Source organism: Acipenser ruthenus, chromosome 11, assembly GCF_902713425.1.
Source record: "Acipenser ruthenus chromosome 11, fAciRut3.2 maternal haplotype, whole genome shotgun sequence".
In the NCBI taxonomy this organism is placed as follows: Eukaryota; Metazoa; Chordata; class Actinopteri; order Acipenseriformes; family Acipenseridae; genus Acipenser; species Acipenser ruthenus.
In genome coordinates, this window is record NC_081199.1 from 40344323 (window position 1) to 40360647 (window position 16325).

A 16325-nucleotide genomic window follows, 5' to 3' on the forward strand; every position below is an offset into this window, starting at 1 on the left:
CAGGATAACTCATTTGAATAGTTTTGATTGAAGGTATCCTCTCTAGCTCTGTGTAGAGCTTGGCGTTGCTGAAAGAGCTGGTATAATCCTATTTAAATAAAGAAGTGCAGTACACATTGGGCAAAACTTCTTATAGAAAAAGCCATCTATTACAATTACAGTGAAACCCAAACATGAAGATTGAAGGGGGTACCATAGTTTCAATTTTTTTCCTAATATCCCATAATTCCATTTTAAATTTAGCACTGCAGATTCTCTGCCTGTGCAGCAAATATTAGGATTCCACTTAAGCCATATGTGCAGCAAAGAGGGTTTCATGTTTTTGTGGGGGTCCTAATACCCGTTGCACCGGAGGTTAATCTACTATATATATATATATATATATATATATATATATATATATATATATATATATATATATAAAGACGTCATCAGCAATAACACATCAAATTAACAACTTCATCATTGGTATTTGATATTTTGCCACTTTTCTTTTTACGGTGCTTAAATTGGAACCTCTCGTTTATTTATATCAGGTATTATTTCGTTGTATACCAGAAAACAAATAATATAAAAAAGGAAGTAATAATGGCATCATCTTAAGCTTGCATCCAGGGTTATTATTTTAATACTGAAGAAGAAGTTATGAAAATGATATTATCAGGGCATTTTCTAAAAATATCTTTTGCGAAATACCACCAAAGGGCCTTGTGATCCTGCTCCGCTCTAATGGAGATTAAAATGACAAAGGAATCTGAAGGGAGAGAGATTGTGAAAGAATCTCATCGAGAGGCGTCTCTCAGCTGTAATATGTGATCAGAGCCCTGGGGTTCATGAAAGCACAGTCTAATAAATCCTGGCCCTCATTTGAATGTATCAGATAAGCAAGCGTTAGTTACACAGTGACACCGAGTCCAAACTTTTTAATCAGCTCGTTTCCAGCTCATCGAGATCCTTTATTCTGAGAATGCATTGACTCAATAAAGCAAGATTGAAACTCTGTGATGTATGTGTCCCAGTGTGAAGGGGCATCGGACACAGCGCTGGGGTGTGTTCAGGGAGGGTCTTGAATGCTTCTCAAATGCACTCTCAAATACATCTTGCCTTAATGTATGTGTGAAGCTAACCTTGTTTTTGTTTGCTTGTTCCAGCTAAGATCAATTCCCACACTGCACTCAATTCCGTTCCTTATCTTGAGTAGCAAACCTCTTCCCTCCGCTGTTTACCTTGCAGCTGTGCAGAGCCATAGCGTTCTCAAGTGTGCTCACAGCATTTGTTTAACCTTCATTAACGCTGCATAGTCATCCAACACTGGCATTGTCTCAAACATCTTTGTCTCGTGAGATTTGTCCTGTGAGACAAAATCGTACTCTGTGAAAGACACTATTCCTTGTTAAACAACACGGCATACGATTACACCGTACTATGGTATAGGAATTAGGGTTCTGGAAATAGCCTAAAGGACCCATATGGTGCTTTATTGAACGCCCAGACACACTCCTTTAAGAGCATAGTATCCTCCATTGAACGGCTCAAAAGATTGTGTTATTTAACAGAATGGTCATCGGCAATCAGCCTGCTATTTTAATGCTGTTATAAACTAGCCTGACATTTCCCAACACATATGCTCAGTTTTATTCTCTTTGTGGTCTGTTTAAGTCATTCCTTCTTGGTTGGACTGCCTGAAGCCCCTATTTTTGATTAATGTGCTTTCCCTGATTTTATTAGAAAGCAGTTAGGTATTAAAACCATCCTGACTGATAAGTAATGTGTTGGGCAGTCAGACACAGCCTCAGTGAGGAATAGGAACGGTGGCCTGTGATTTAGTCTGTCTGTCAGTCAGTTTGGGTGAGTCATAGTCTGGAGCTATCCGTGGTCCTGAAGGGCTGAGGTCATCTGCTGGCTGAGATCAGTCCTTTGTGTGTATTTTGTATTTTTTTTTTGGCCCATGGATAAAAGTGGCTTATCCTTTTATTGCTGTTTTGCATTTGCCCTTCAAGTATTTTTAAAGGTTTTTTTTTGCAAAGTTCAAAACTTTTGGAAGAAAGAACAGTGGAAAAAACAAAATAGTTGAATCGATGCAGTTTTGCTAGAGGTTTGAAGATCTTAATCAAAGCGCTTTCCTTGCTTCCAGTTTACAGCTATAGCAGAAGCTTTGCACATAGAAGATCGCCGGACTCTAACTTCTCACAAGGGTGCCTGTGTGAGCGTGCGCAGTGGTGCCTGCACCACTGGCACTTCATCTAATAAATACAATGAAGAATGATCTTCATACCGGTTTTGGCCCACTTGACAGGAATACATTTTCAAAAGTAAATGAATGACCAGCATATTAGTGAGCATGTGAATCCATGTGCTTGGAAACTGCTTTCTTTAACGGGCACTATCCACCTCCCTCGCCTAGTGTGATAAAACAGGTTAGGAGTACAGCCTGATTATCCCCTGGGTAGATGTCTAGTGCTCTTAATACCCTGAAACTCTAGGTAGGTCAGAGAGAGAACAGAGGGTTTCATAAACTGCTCAAGATGCTGAACTAATCCACAGTTCCCATTGAGGCAGTGGATTGTTACACAGAATTATCACTCCTGTAGTCTTTTGTAATACAATGCTGTCTACAGTGTCGGGCTGGTTATTTCTGATGTCTAGTCATTATCTTAATAATAACCCTGACATTGTCAGGCCCCCGACCACATTGACCACATTCTGATTTATTCCGTGGCTCTGGGGGCATTGACAAGAGCAGACCGACAGTCTTGTGCACAGCCCTGCATTTAACCGCTGGTTTGCCTAACTGCACTTGCATCATTGTTCTCCTCACGTCCTGTAAAGATTACTGTCACAATACAGCGCAGCATCTCCTCTCCAGCATCGCTCCAATTACCCGACTCGGTGAGGGGAGAGAGCGAGAGCACTCGCACAACAAGGACATTTATTTAAATGGTTCTACACCCTCGCCTCATCTCAATGCAAAAAAATAAAAACTCCTCTATAAATGGGTAAGTGTGAAATCTTGTGGCTGCCTTAACCTGACCTTTTCAGATAAAAGACAAAATACAAGCAGTTCTCTCCACTTTGCCGTGATGTGGGATTCTAGTCCTGCAAAGACTAGGATTCCTTTTTTCTGAGGCTTTCTTTTGTTTGTATGTGTTGTGTTGCTCTGCTGACAGATGACGACGTTTACAGAGGGATTTTAAAAGTCATCTGGCCAATGAAGACTGTGCCATAGCCATTTCTGGTACAAAATCCTTTCCCATGCTGCAGCTCAGTGTCACTCCAATGGTCGTGCAGGAATCATGTCAAGTGACCTACCAAGAAGTTATCTGATACCAGGAAGAAACACTCACATTTTTTTTTTATCTACAGTACAGCGTTGTCAGTATATCCCCAATTAAAGAATAAAACAGACAGGACAGGGGAACCAGTGATGCTAATATAATAAAACTTTGTTAGACCTCCTTCCACCATGCTTGAGCTTTGCTTTGCCACGCTCACCCTGGCACCATGACCACAATACCTGGCTGTACAGGGGGATGTTTAGATGTAGAAAGGTCTATAAAAGCCCCTAACTGCTCCTCGTCAGCTCTGCCTCCTGCTTCAGCCCAGTCTGGTTCTGTGTAGAGACACGGTGTGCTTACAAGAGCTCTGTGCTGTGTGCCTCGGGGGTAATGCTGCCGGACTGCTCTACAGGTCCTCTGGAGAGCACTACAGTGAGAGCATCTTTCAGAAATAAACTACTGCCACTACTGCTGTCCACGTCAAGCAAGCTCCCACCCCCTCCCATCCACTGCTGCTATAAAGAGGGGAGGAGGACAGGAGGCAAACTCAGCTTCAACTGAAGAGAGTCAAGAGAGAGGCACACGGTGACACACAGCTGGCCAGTGAGTATTCCAACCAAGCACTGTGAAGAGCTCAGTGCTGCTGTCTATAGGTGCAGTGCTGCTGCATTTTAACAAATGATAGCACTCTGTTATGCTACATGATGTTTTATCTGCAGGTGTTGTACAGAAAGTTAGCAGCTACAGTAAGTACCTCCAGAGTGTCTAGCTTTCTCTGCTATCAACTTTTTGTCTTTGGATTTGCGTTGGTAGAATGCTACACTTCACTGTAAAGCGTAAGCGCAAGCTGGGATTTCTTGTACTACAAAAAGGTGTGCATATTTAGCCCCAAGCCTATAGGAATGTGCATTGCAGGATTGCTGCTGTAACTTGTTATTCTGTCTAAGAGGAGGTTTCTTATGCAACTTAAACAACCTCTCAGGTTCCTTTAGCTGCTCAGAAGCCTGTCTCCTAACTGTTGTTAGTAATTGTATCATTTTGTAACCATAGGAAGGATTGTGCTTTTCTTTCACAAGAAAGTGGCCAGCGTTGATTAATAACTGTCTTCTGGAGCCATGGTGTTTGTCCTTGTTTGGTCTAATTTACATTATTGCGAACTGCACTGCATGCAGTGATTGGACACTTCCACTTATCTGACATGATGGGGAGTCTTCAAGGATTTTAAATAGTTCTGGAGTGCTGCGTGTCCATTCCATCAGGGAAGCCGTATTGGGGGAGGAAATCTGCAGTTAAGTGTGAGACCGTTCTTGGGGAAACAGCATGCTGTCTGGGATACGGAAGCATCTACCAACCAAGCTCCTCCTATCAGCATTCTGTCAGATCTGCTTCATTGAGGGAGGTGCAGCTTTTAAGAATTACAGCCCAGCAATACTGAAGGGTGTGTCTGTGTGAGTGTGTGTGGTACATGCTGTGTTTGTGAGAGTGTACGGTATACGCTATGTTTGTGACAGTGTGTGTATGGTATACACTGCGTTTGTGAGAGTGTGTGTATGGTATATGCTGTGTTTGTGAGAGTGTGTCTGTATGGTATACGCTGTGTTTGTGAGTGTGTGTATGGTATACAGCTCTCTTTGCATATCTTTTTGCAGGTAGTCTCGAGTATTTCAGTGGAGATGCATTCTCAGCAGGTCCTCACGCTCTGTGTCGCAGTGTCTTTGATGGTCCTGGTCCAGGCAGGTCCGCTGGGCTCCGAGGAGAAGTGGAAGTCCCTGGAGATCCCCCGCAACAGAGACCTGGTAAGAGAGAGCAATACCTGCACAGCTGCCAGGGACTGCAGACACCAGGGCTACTGTAGTGTGATTCACTGCTGTTCCAGTGCAAAAGGCTGTATTGCTGTTGAGTTATATTTATGTAGATATATAGATATAAAGTGAAAGAATACTTTTTGGGCTTTTGAAAGCATGAAAGGCACTTTTTAGTCTAAAGTGTTTGTCTAATTGTATTCCTGCTATGAAAATTCAAACGTTTCAGATGTTACAGATTTCCATTTTTATGACTGAAATGCAGTGGCGTAGCTAGGGGAGTGGTTTTAGGGGTTTGAACCCCCCCCCCCCCGGAAAGGAATGATTCAACTACGTGGGACAATAAAAAATATCAGCCATGTGGAAAAATCTCGATCCATCACCAGCACCCATCGCCCGCCCCTCAATTAAAATGTTGTTTTAATTGAAGGGTTCGAGGTTGTCTGTAGTTGATGTTCCCCTGACCTCCCTCCCCTTGTCTCCAGTTTTTCCAAACGCTGCAGGCCTACTTCAATAGGAGGGGTGTGAACATGGCTAAGGTCTCGCAGCCCCTCCCCATCGACAACCTGCAGCCCCTGGACACCTCGCCCCCCCTGGTGGACCCGCTGTCCTCTGCCTTCTCCGAATACGAGAGACAGAAGAACTCCTTCGCTGCCTTCCTCAGGGGCTGACTCTGCGCAGACCCCCACTCACAGGTACAGTACGGGTGAACACACTACTTTGAATAGTGGTGCTTTACAAGTTGGTGTTATTTGAGTGCTGGCTACAGTCAGGTACTGACAGGCACCAGATCTTCCTATTACAGCTCTGCATCACAATCCTGATATGAACACCCCCTGCCTGCCATTCAGTCTTGGGCAAAACCCACTGAATTGTGGCACATGTTTTAGAAGTCAATAAATCAATCATTCAATCATCAACCGCTATTTAATATAGCGCCTTTCACAAAAGCAATGCCTCAAAGCGCTTTACATGGCTAAAACTGAAAATACAAACAGGAAATACAATCATCACAGGAAATACAATCATCACAGTAAATGAAAATACATGATCAGGAGAGTAAATGCATAAATAAATAGATAAAACAGAAGGAAATAAAAACAAGATCAGCAAAACAATAAAACCAGAGTCGATAAAAGAAAACAATCATTTTAAGATAAAAAAGATAGATTATAAAAATGTGTCTTCAGTCTTATTTGAAAAGCTGCAGCCGTTGGTGCTTCCCTTAAGTCCAAGCTGTCTCAGAAAAAAAAGGTTACAGCAAATGTAAGGTAGTTGTTTTGGCTTTTAAACTCTAAAAACTACACATTAGAAAATACAGCTACAGGCAGGAATGCAGTATTGTATTTTTCAGAATTGATCAGTGTTTTTTTACGGAGGGGTTTTAGTGTACCAAGGTAATAGTTGCATTTACCTGGATTATGATTTAGTAATTGATTTGTTTTGGCAGTACTATATGTTTCAAATTCTAGCATGAAGCTTGTTATAAAATATGTATGCTTTTGAGGGGTTCTATCACAGCTAAGCATAGTCACTGTCACTGGTGCTCAGTACATGAGTGGATTTCAAAATTTGGTCCACACTATCAAGGATCCAGCACCAAAGTAAGACAGCTGGCATTGTACCAGCCAAATCGGTACAGTGGGAGGGTATGAAATTGTACTATATTTAACTGTATAAGAGTCCTTCACTATTCACTGTTTTCAGTGTTTCAATATGTTTTCATGTGAGAAATGAAGAGAAAGCACTGTATTGTAATAACTCTTTGTGGAAAGGTTTGGCCTTAGTGTTAATAGCACATCTCTTTCCTGTCTCGCAGGTGGCTCAGGGACAGGGACTCACACACTCTAATGGGACTAAGCACTGGGATTTTGTACATATTTATTTATTTATTTATTTATTTATATTTGTAATTGAATTTGTTTAGACAGTTTTTCCTCTACCACTGATTTCTTTAGTAAACACCAGGGCCACTCTGTAAACACTGCGTCTTCACTGTGAACTTCATTGTGATGCATACTGGGACTCCGAACTTTCAGAACACCAGAACGATACCCACAGAGGCTTCCCAATGACAGGACTCCACACCAACACAACAACGGGGGCTCTGACCAGGGAGCATAGCTTTCATCATGGGTACTTTGGGGTTTGAATATAGAGAAAAGAGAAACTCCGGCAGAAATGCTCCCACCCCAGAAACATCTAATCAAATATTTGAATTGCCACTCATTACACTGTATTTAGACTGTAGTTACACATGGTTACCATTTAACCCTTTGCACTGTATTTAGCCATATAAATGTTTAGCATGGTATATTTGCACTGGACGGTAACTTTATTTATTGGTCAGTTTCTACTTTATATGTCTTCCTCAGACATATAAAGTAGTTACCTCAGTTTAAAATACTTTTACCATACATGAACATGCCTCTTTGTGCTTGGCCATTCTTGCCTGTGCTTTTACAGGCTTCTACTATGAAAGCAGTAACACATGAGAGTGGGTTTGAGCTTACAAAATGGCTTCCCCACCACCACCCTTCCCCACCCCTGCCAGAGTGAATTGGTTGTCAGGTGAATCAGGCAGAATGATTCTAGAAGTTCCAATCTGTGCTGGTATAGTGACATATCTGCACAATTTTCAACACATTAGCCAATGAGACCCCTCCATTCTTGCCATTTTTAAAGCTTTACTATACTATACCATGGTAGATTTTTTATAAGGGTCCCAACGTGCTTGTGTAGTTGTAGCCCAGTTGGTTGGATTATGGTTTACAGAACCCCACAGCAAGCCAAATTCATCTAATGATGTTGTCATGTGGGGAGATTTTTATTGATGTAAATGTGATGTTTCAGACAAGCTGTGTTTGCTATTTTTCCCTTTGTGTCTCTGACCTGAACAACTGAACATGCTTTTGTCATTAATTGTAAATAAATTGATATTCTGTTCTCATATTCATCGTCTTTTTTTAAAGAATTACTTTTGTTTGTATTTATTGTCTAAATAATTGAAAGGGATGAGAGATACACATAGGTAGGGTGCATTTCCACACCAAACACATGCTGATGAAACTATATTTTGCAATACACTATGTTTCTTCAACAATAACAATGTTGTTTTTTTGTTTAATGAAAATCTGCATTATGAATGGCCTGCACATAAAATATGCTACATATTTCAAATCATTTAAATACTGTACTATTACAGACGTGCTCAAATTTGTTGGTACCCTTACAGCACATTGAAATAATGCTTCATTCCTCCTGAAAAGTGATGAAATTAAAAGCTATTTTATCATGTATACTTGCATGCCTTTAGTATGTCATAGAATAAAGCAAAGAAGCTGTGAAAAGAGATGAATTATTGCTTATTCTACAAAGATATTCTAAAATGGCCTGGACACATTTGTTGGTACCCCTTAGAAAAGATAATAAATAATTGGATTATAGTGATATTTCAAACTAATTAGTTTCTTTAATTAGTATCACACATGTCTCCAATCTTTCATTCAGCCTATTTAAATGGAGAAAAGTAGTCACTGTGCTGTTTGGTATCATTGTGTGCACCACACTGAACATGGACCAGAGAAAGCAAAGGAGAGAGTTGTCTGAGGAGATCAGGAAGAAAATAATAGACAAGCATGGTAAAGGTAAAGGCTACAAGACCATCTCCAAGCAGCTTGATGTTCCTGTGACAACAGTTGCAAATATTATTAAGAAGTTTAAGGTCCATGGAACTGTAGCCAACCTCCCTGGGCGCGGCCGCAAGAGGAAAATCGACCCCAGATTGAACAGAAGGATAGTGCGAATGGTAGAAAAAGAACCAAGGATAACTGCTAAAGAGATACAAGCTGAACTCCAAGGTGAAGGTACGTCAGTTTCTGATCGCACCATCTGTCGCTTTTTGAGCGAAAGTGGGCTCCATGGAAGAAGACCCAGGAGGACTCCACTTTTGACAGAAAAACATAAAAAAGCCAGACTGGAATTTACTAAAAATGCCTATTGACAAGCCACAATCCTTCTGGGAGAATGTCCTTTGGACAGATGAGTCAAAACTGCAGCTTTTTGGCAAGTCACATCAGCTCTATGTTCACAGACGAAAAAATGAAGCTTTCAAAGAAAAGAACACCATACCTACAGTGAAACATGGAGGAGGCTCGGTTATGTTTTGGGGCTGCTTTGCTGCGCCTGGCACAGGGTGCCTTGAATCTGTGTAGGGCACAATGAAATCTCAAGACTATCAAGGCATTCTGGAGCGAAGCGTACTGCCCAGTGTCAGAAAGCTCCGTCTCAGTCGCAGGTCATGGGTCCTCCAACAGGATAATGACCCAAAATACACAGCTAAAAGCACCCAGAATGGATAAGAACAAAACATTGGACTATTCTGAAGTGGCCTTCTATGAGTCCTGATCTGAATCCTATCGAACATCTATGGAAAGAGCTGAAACTTGCAGTCTGGAGAAGGCACCCATCAAACCTGAGACAGCTGGAGCAGTTTGCTGAGGAAGAGTGGGCCAAACTACCTGTTAACAAGTGCAGAAGTCTCATTGAGAGCTACAGAAAACGTTTGATTGCAGTGATTGCCTCTAAAGGTTGTGCAACAAAATATTAGGTTAGCGGTCCCATCATTTTTGTCCATGCCATTTTCATTTGTTACGTTATTTACAATATTATGTTGAATAAAAAATCAAAAGCAAAGTCTGATTTCTATTAAATATGGAATAAACAATGGTGGATGCCAATTACTTTTGTCAGTTTCAAGTTATGTCAGAGAAAATTGTGCATTCTTCGTTTTTTGTGGAGGGGTACCAACAAATTTGAGCACGTCTGTATATACATACCGTAATACTCCTCAAAATAATGACCACAGATCTGGCTGTAATAAATAAACAAGTGAACACGTTTTTTTTTTTTTAATACAAATCAATTACTTGGACGCAGTACAGTAGTTAGTTGCTTTACAGTGTTAGGACCGTGATCGATTACCATAAGAAAGGAACGTTAGAGAGAGGGGAAATGTTGTGTGGGGGAACCAACTTTGGACGGAAAGAAGTCTGAATTGCCGGCGGGATTTGTATTACTAATATTATTATCGACCTGTAGTAGTACTCGGGTATTTAGATTACGCATTAACGTGAGCGACGTATGATGTGGTCATACAGTATAAACTACTACGAGTACTAGGGCATAGACGCATAGAAAATCGTTCATTAGTGTTCACACAGGCACTATCCGGGAGTGTTAACCCTTTGGCCGTGTGTCTCTCAGGGTGCGAAGAGGAGGGGGTGATCCGGTCAGTACAGCGCGCGTTCACCTCGATGTTGGGAGAGGGCGAGGAAGAAGAGGATGAGGAAGACGAAGGTGAGGAGGATGAGGAGGGGGGTGATGAGGAGCAGACTGAGACCTTCTCTGCGGAGATAGAGCTCAACCGAGAGAACAAGAAGATGTTGAAGGTGAGGGTCTGGCCGGAGAACTGCAAATCTGTCTGTCTGCCGGTCAGTCTGGAACTGAGTAGGGTTTATTATGCTTAATGAAGTTTGCACCCTTATTGATTTATATTGTTGACAACCTGTCTCAGGTTTTGATGAAAGTTTTATTGAAACACTGAATGTGAAGGAAAATATTGAGGTGATGTGTTTATGTAACATTGCTGCCAGAGGACCCCCTTGGAAACTATCTTGAATGCCCAGAGGTGACCCTGGTGAAAATAATGAAGTAATGTGCTCTTGCTGCTGTTGCTGTACTCACGTCGCATTTTACTGTCCCTGTATTAAGAATAAAATCAATTCCCATTATATATATATATATATATATATATATATATATATATATATATATATATGTAACAAATTAATGCACTTACCCATCACACCAGATTTCTGTCACCAGTTTTCTGATACAAAGCCCATCTCTTCAATGTTACAGTTGACTTGTTTAACCGTCACAGCCCACATTTTTTTTCTGGCATGGCAAATCAGTCTGTCTTTATTGTGCTCTGCAGTTACACAGCGCTTCCTCCAAAAACAAAGCGAACGAGACAAGGCACGGTGATGTAAAAGTTAATCATTAAACAGTTGTAGGTACTGTGATGCTTTTTTTTTTAAACTGTGATCTTAGTTGCTTTTGTGCATTTTCATTTACAAGTGAACTGTGACATTCGGGCCTTGTCGAGCACAATGTTCTGCAACTTTGGATACTGTTTTAATTCTGGAAACTGGTGTTGTTTTAATATTTTGCTAAATTGCATTGCCTTTTACGTTTTGTGCATGGGTAACATTTTTATTTGAGTATGTGCAGTATTACAGTCCACGTGTCCAGTCATCTCTTTTGGCAAGTGATATTTTCAGAATCATATAGTTCTGAATTTAAATACTACTTCTGTTGAAAATATAGTACTGTACCAACAAAACCAACTTAAGTATATCTAAAGGCCTTTCAACTATGTATTTTTTTTTTTTAATTTTGTAGTCGCCAATTGATTTTACCTGTTTTTCTCCCAGTTTGAAATATCCAACTGTATTTAGGCTCAGCTCACCGCTACCACCCCTGCGCTGACTCAGGATCGGTGAAGACGAACACACGCTGTCCTCCGAAATGTGTGCCGTCAGCCGACCGCTTCTTTTCACTCTGCAGGCCCACCACGCAGCCAACCCAGAGCTACAGCGTCGGAGGACAACGCAGCTCTGGGCATCTTGCAGGCAAGTCCGAATGCACCCGGCCAGTCTACAGGGGTCGTTGGTGCGCGGTGAGCCGAGGACACCCTGGCCGACCTAAGCCCCCCCTGGGCAGTGCTCAGCCAATTGTGCGCCGCCCCCTGGGAACTCCCATCCACGGTCAGCTGTGGAATAGGCTGGACTCGAACCAGCGACCTCCAGGCTATAGGGCGCATTCCTGCACTCCATACGCAGTGCCTTTACCGGATGCGCCACTCAGGAGCCCCTGCTATGTATTTTTTACATTGTATCTTTTTTGTGTTCCCTGAAAAAACTGACACAGTTTTGTCTTACTGATGTGTTATTCCCCCAACTCGTGCGCTAACAAATTTCAATGAAAGATTCAACGTCTCCCTCTACAGTACCTCAAACCCAAGTGTCACGGATAGCTTGTGGTGGTGACGTCAGACCCGGAGACAAACACGAATACTGCGGATGACTGGTGAATGCGCTGCAGAGCTTTTTAATAAATGAACAAATAAAACACTTGAACAGACAAAACAAACAGGTTGAACAAAAACAGACTAACCCTAAACAAACAGGGACGAACACTCCACAAACAAGTAGCGTGCTGGTCCTCCAGCACGAAGTAGCAATTGCTATTATTATTACTTTAATCTCCTCACTCCCGTTCTTTCAACCGAAATTCAATTACTAATTAGTCATTCAATTGAATCTCGGCACATGAACTAATTTGTGCAATCCCATGCTCACATACTATACACATTTTAATCTGCATGTAAAGTGATTGTGCCAACCTTCTAATACAAATATACATTTTATAACACTCGTGCTACATAACCCCACATTATATCTCGTGCACTTACACCAACAATAACAATAACACACTACATACAACAGATAAACATTCAAATACACACAGGGTCGTGGCACTCTGCCACACCAAGTCATATTTTTCATTCCAAATGAAATGTGTGTGTATGCAGGGCAGGGGGTTGTTTGGGTGGTAGAGGGCAGTGCTCACCTACATGCACGTCAAATCAGATGAAATAATCAGGTATGCGTCACACTCGTTTAACCGTCACTGAAGTCAAAATTTTAGAGGGTCAGATATGTGAGTGCTGACTATATGTTCAGTGTATGCCACCCAGTGTCCAAAAACTGGAATTGCAGTTTTCATTTTTCCTCGGCTCTCAATGTGAAGTGAAATGTCAGTTTTTCTCTTCCAGGAGCTACTACGAGACGAACGACCTGGTGTCCGCGATCGGGATGATGGAGGAGGCGCTCGCGAAGCACCCCAGCCTGGTCACTGCGGAGGGGGTCAACGTGGTGGCCGAGTTCTACATCTTCAACAAGGAGTACCCCCAAGACCCTGGAGGTGAGGCAGACAGGGAGGGAGAGGAGAGACTGTGTGTGTGTGGGTGGGTGCGTTTAGTAACTAAGCTGCTCGGAGCAGCTCGGTGAAAAAAAACACGTTTTGATTAGTTGCACTCTTTCTGTGCAGTTCACAAGGATGGAAATAGTGCAGAGTATTTATAGTGCATTAAGGGACACCGGCATTATGAGGACTAGGTCTTTTCCCTGTAATCTTTTAAGCATGTATTTTGAATTTCTGTAACCGGCACATTCATTATTGTGGAAACACACAAGCACACTGGAGTTTATAACAGTAAATGTATATTTCAGGGGAGTCAATGCAAAGTGAGTCCTCATAAACACCCATGTCTGTGGGTGTAAATTGAGTTGTCTTAAATACTGCATTCAAAGATCCATTCTGCCAGGTAAGCCCGTGCTCTGTCTCTGCAGGTGATGCTGCAGTTCTGTGGGATTTCTCTGGAGAGGATCTCTTCTGAAGAGCAACGTGCAGAGAGAGATGAGAGCGGTGAGGCACCAGCTTGTTCATTACTAAACGGTCTTTCATACACTTCTGGGAACCCTTTTCTGCTTGGGTTCTTTTCTATTCTTCTGAAATATGTTAGCATTTAATCCAATCCAGAAATACAACAAAAAACTACCATTCAAAGACAAATGTTTGAGCAGTCAAACAGATCCCTGTTAAACAGCTGCATGAACCACTCCTATTAGTAGACCTAAAGACTCGGGTGAGACTTCTTCATGCTGTGATGAGAAGTGCGATCAGTTCATTCAGAGCAGATTTACCAGGGGTCTGATTGTCCAAATTCCTTACAGGAGGTCATTTCAATACTATACCTAGACGAGGTGAACGACTTCAGTCCAGGACTGGGTGCAGGGCTGGAGTCAGAGGGTGTTATATCCAGGATGCAACTCTATTTGTCTGACTGTCTTGTATATTGACTTGTCACTACAAATGGGAACCCCTGTTGTACAGTATCTGTACCTGTAGCAGAGTCATGGAAAATAAGTTTCGTACTGTATTCAGTGTGAGCACTCGCTGCCTGTGGCCTTGTTCGGAGGCAGCAGTCACTTGAAGTCTAATATAAAATAACCAAGTGGAACTCCAGTTCACCTCACTGGAACCAGATTGTCAATTTGGAGATCAGAATCAGAGATTTCCTGTAAAATGAGTAATTGATAGGCGCCTCTCAGAAGTTCGTCCTGAAGCGCCACCCTCTGCTGCTGCAGGTGGGCCAGAGAAGTTCGACACACTCTGGAATCAATTACGTGTTTGTTTCTATTTCTTTTTTTTTTTTTTTTTTTTTTTTTTTAATCTATTGCTGTTACAAACAGCTCTGTAATGTGTAACTCGTGTCAGTATTTAGTAACTGGAGTGTGTGTGTGTGTGTCTGTTAGTAGTAACAACCCCTCTTACAACTACCCCTCTAACAACTGTAACCCCTCTTGTGTGTGTGTGTGTGTGTGTGTGTGGTAACTGCAGTGTTCTTGTGTCTCTGTAGGGCTTCTCCTTCCTGAACCATTACCTGAAGCTTTGGGGGTCCTGCCAGGAGAGCTTCTATAACATGGGGAGGGCTCTACACCAGCTGGGCCTGGTGCACCTGGCCATCCACTACTACCAGCCCACCCTCACCTGCCCTGTGCCACACCTGAGGTACAGGACACTGTCTCTCTCTGTCTGTCTGTCTCTCTGTCTGTCTACACTCCCTCACCCCACCCCATACACACCTCGAGGTTCAGAGCTCGGAAACTATCTCTGTCTGTCTACACCCAATCTGAGCCCTGTAATATCCAGTATATATAACAAAAGGACCACAGATATGCTAAAACATTGTTATTTATCTTTCAATCTATGCATATTTTTTAGACGCATCTCCTTCTGGTAAAAATAAATACTGTAAATATTTCAAATAAGACTTCCAGTTGTGTCTCTTATTGCATGGACATTCATATTTTCCTGAAACCATTTGTTTCATCCCCAGCTGAAAGTTATTTGAATTGCCAATTTTTTGGGTTGCGGAAAATGGACCGCTTGACTCGTAGACTGACTCCTGGAAATATCTTTCAGTTGATCATGTGAGTAAAACGCACTCCCAGTTTTGCAGGATTGACATTTTTTAAATGACAGGTCTGTCAGACTGCGAGTGATGGGCTGATGGTAAGATGCTTGATTTATGTTGACAGTCCCTGCAACCCGTCTGTCTGAGAATTACAAATGAATCTTGTCTTTGCGCCCTGGTTTTTTTAACAGACTGCTTCTTCCTTACTGTGTCAGCTCTTGATTAGGATGCTCGCCTTCCTATTGCTATTTTAAGCTCTGGCTTTCTAAAAGAGGAATGCTTGGTTCTATTTTAAAAGCAATTGCTGACAGCTCTGTTCACTGTGCCAGTTAGGCAAAAAAAGTGCATCAAAATGAAGACTTTTTTTTCAGTGTTGCTGTATACAGTAGATCTCTTGCATACCCCAGCATACAAACTGTTCTTTGATCCCCCATACTACACCCCCCAGCATGGAGATAGGACCTCTCTATAAACGAGCGTGCACATTGATCAAAACGAGGACAGGCCCTCTCTGTTCACGTGTCCATGAGTGATTGAATGAATACCTCCGCCAGCCTGTATGGTATCCCTGCTCTGGCTGGATGGAGCCTGCAGCTCTCATTTTCAGTTGCTCAGTCTAGGCTTCCCCGGTTGCTGCACGGCTGTCCTGTGACTGACTTGTTCCCCTGAGCACCTCAGACACCTGCAGTCAGGGCTGCCTGGTCCCGTCAGCGCTGTGACATGAACGCCTTTGAGAGCTAATGTTTGTCTCTAAACGACAAAGCCATCTGGTTATGCACAGTTTCTGGGTTTTGCATATGTGTGCGTGAGGGCTGATGACGAGGATGTGGGGAAAAGAAACAACAGCTTGAGCCTAAGGATGCCGTCCATCAAGTCGTTCTGTGTCCATGTGAAAATACCCTCTTGTTCTGTTCATGTGTTTAATAGAACCTCTGCTTGGGACTAAGGCATGCCATATGAAACAGTTAATGCATTACATACACGTATTGACCCCGGCTGAAAATTCCAGTAATGAAGGACTAGCATTAGTAATTAATATTGGCATACCAGGGGGTTACCCTGAAGAAACCATATCAGAACCTTTAGCAGCGTTACCTGCAATGACAACACAATGGATCCAGAAACATTAGCCCACTGCCTTAA

General features: G+C 42.3%; 2 protein-coding genes across 5 annotated transcripts in view; both read left to right on the forward strand.

Moving 5' to 3' along the window:
• The first annotated feature begins 3849 nt into the window (after nt 1-3849).
• LOC117426164 (uncharacterized protein C2orf66-like) lies at nt 3850-8021 on the forward strand. Its single transcript, XM_034043503.3, has 4 exons — nt 3850-3878; nt 4925-5071; nt 5563-5772; nt 6897-8021. Exons 2-3 carry the CDS (start codon nt 4949-4951, stop codon nt 5746-5748), a joined length of 309 nt encoding a protein of 102 aa, XP_033899394.1. The 5' UTR covers nt 3850-3878; nt 4925-4948; the 3' UTR covers nt 5749-5772; nt 6897-8021.
• A 2086-nt stretch (nt 8022-10107) lies between these two features.
• Nucleotides 10108-16325, forward strand: part of LOC117426894 (E3 ubiquitin-protein ligase HECW2-like) — a 49439-nt gene continuing 43221 nt past the window's right edge. For 3 of the 4 annotated variants that reach the window (XM_059033939.1, XM_059033943.1, XM_059033942.1), the window contains exons 1-5: nt 10108-10527; nt 12978-13126; nt 13555-13630; nt 14625-14776; nt 15105-15198. The gene's annotated coding sequence lies outside the window, so the exon portion shown is untranslated. The remainder of the gene's footprint in view (nt 10528-12977; nt 13127-13554; nt 13631-14624; nt 14777-15104; nt 15199-16325) is intronic. The other variant, XM_059033940.1, reaches the window with a different exon arrangement.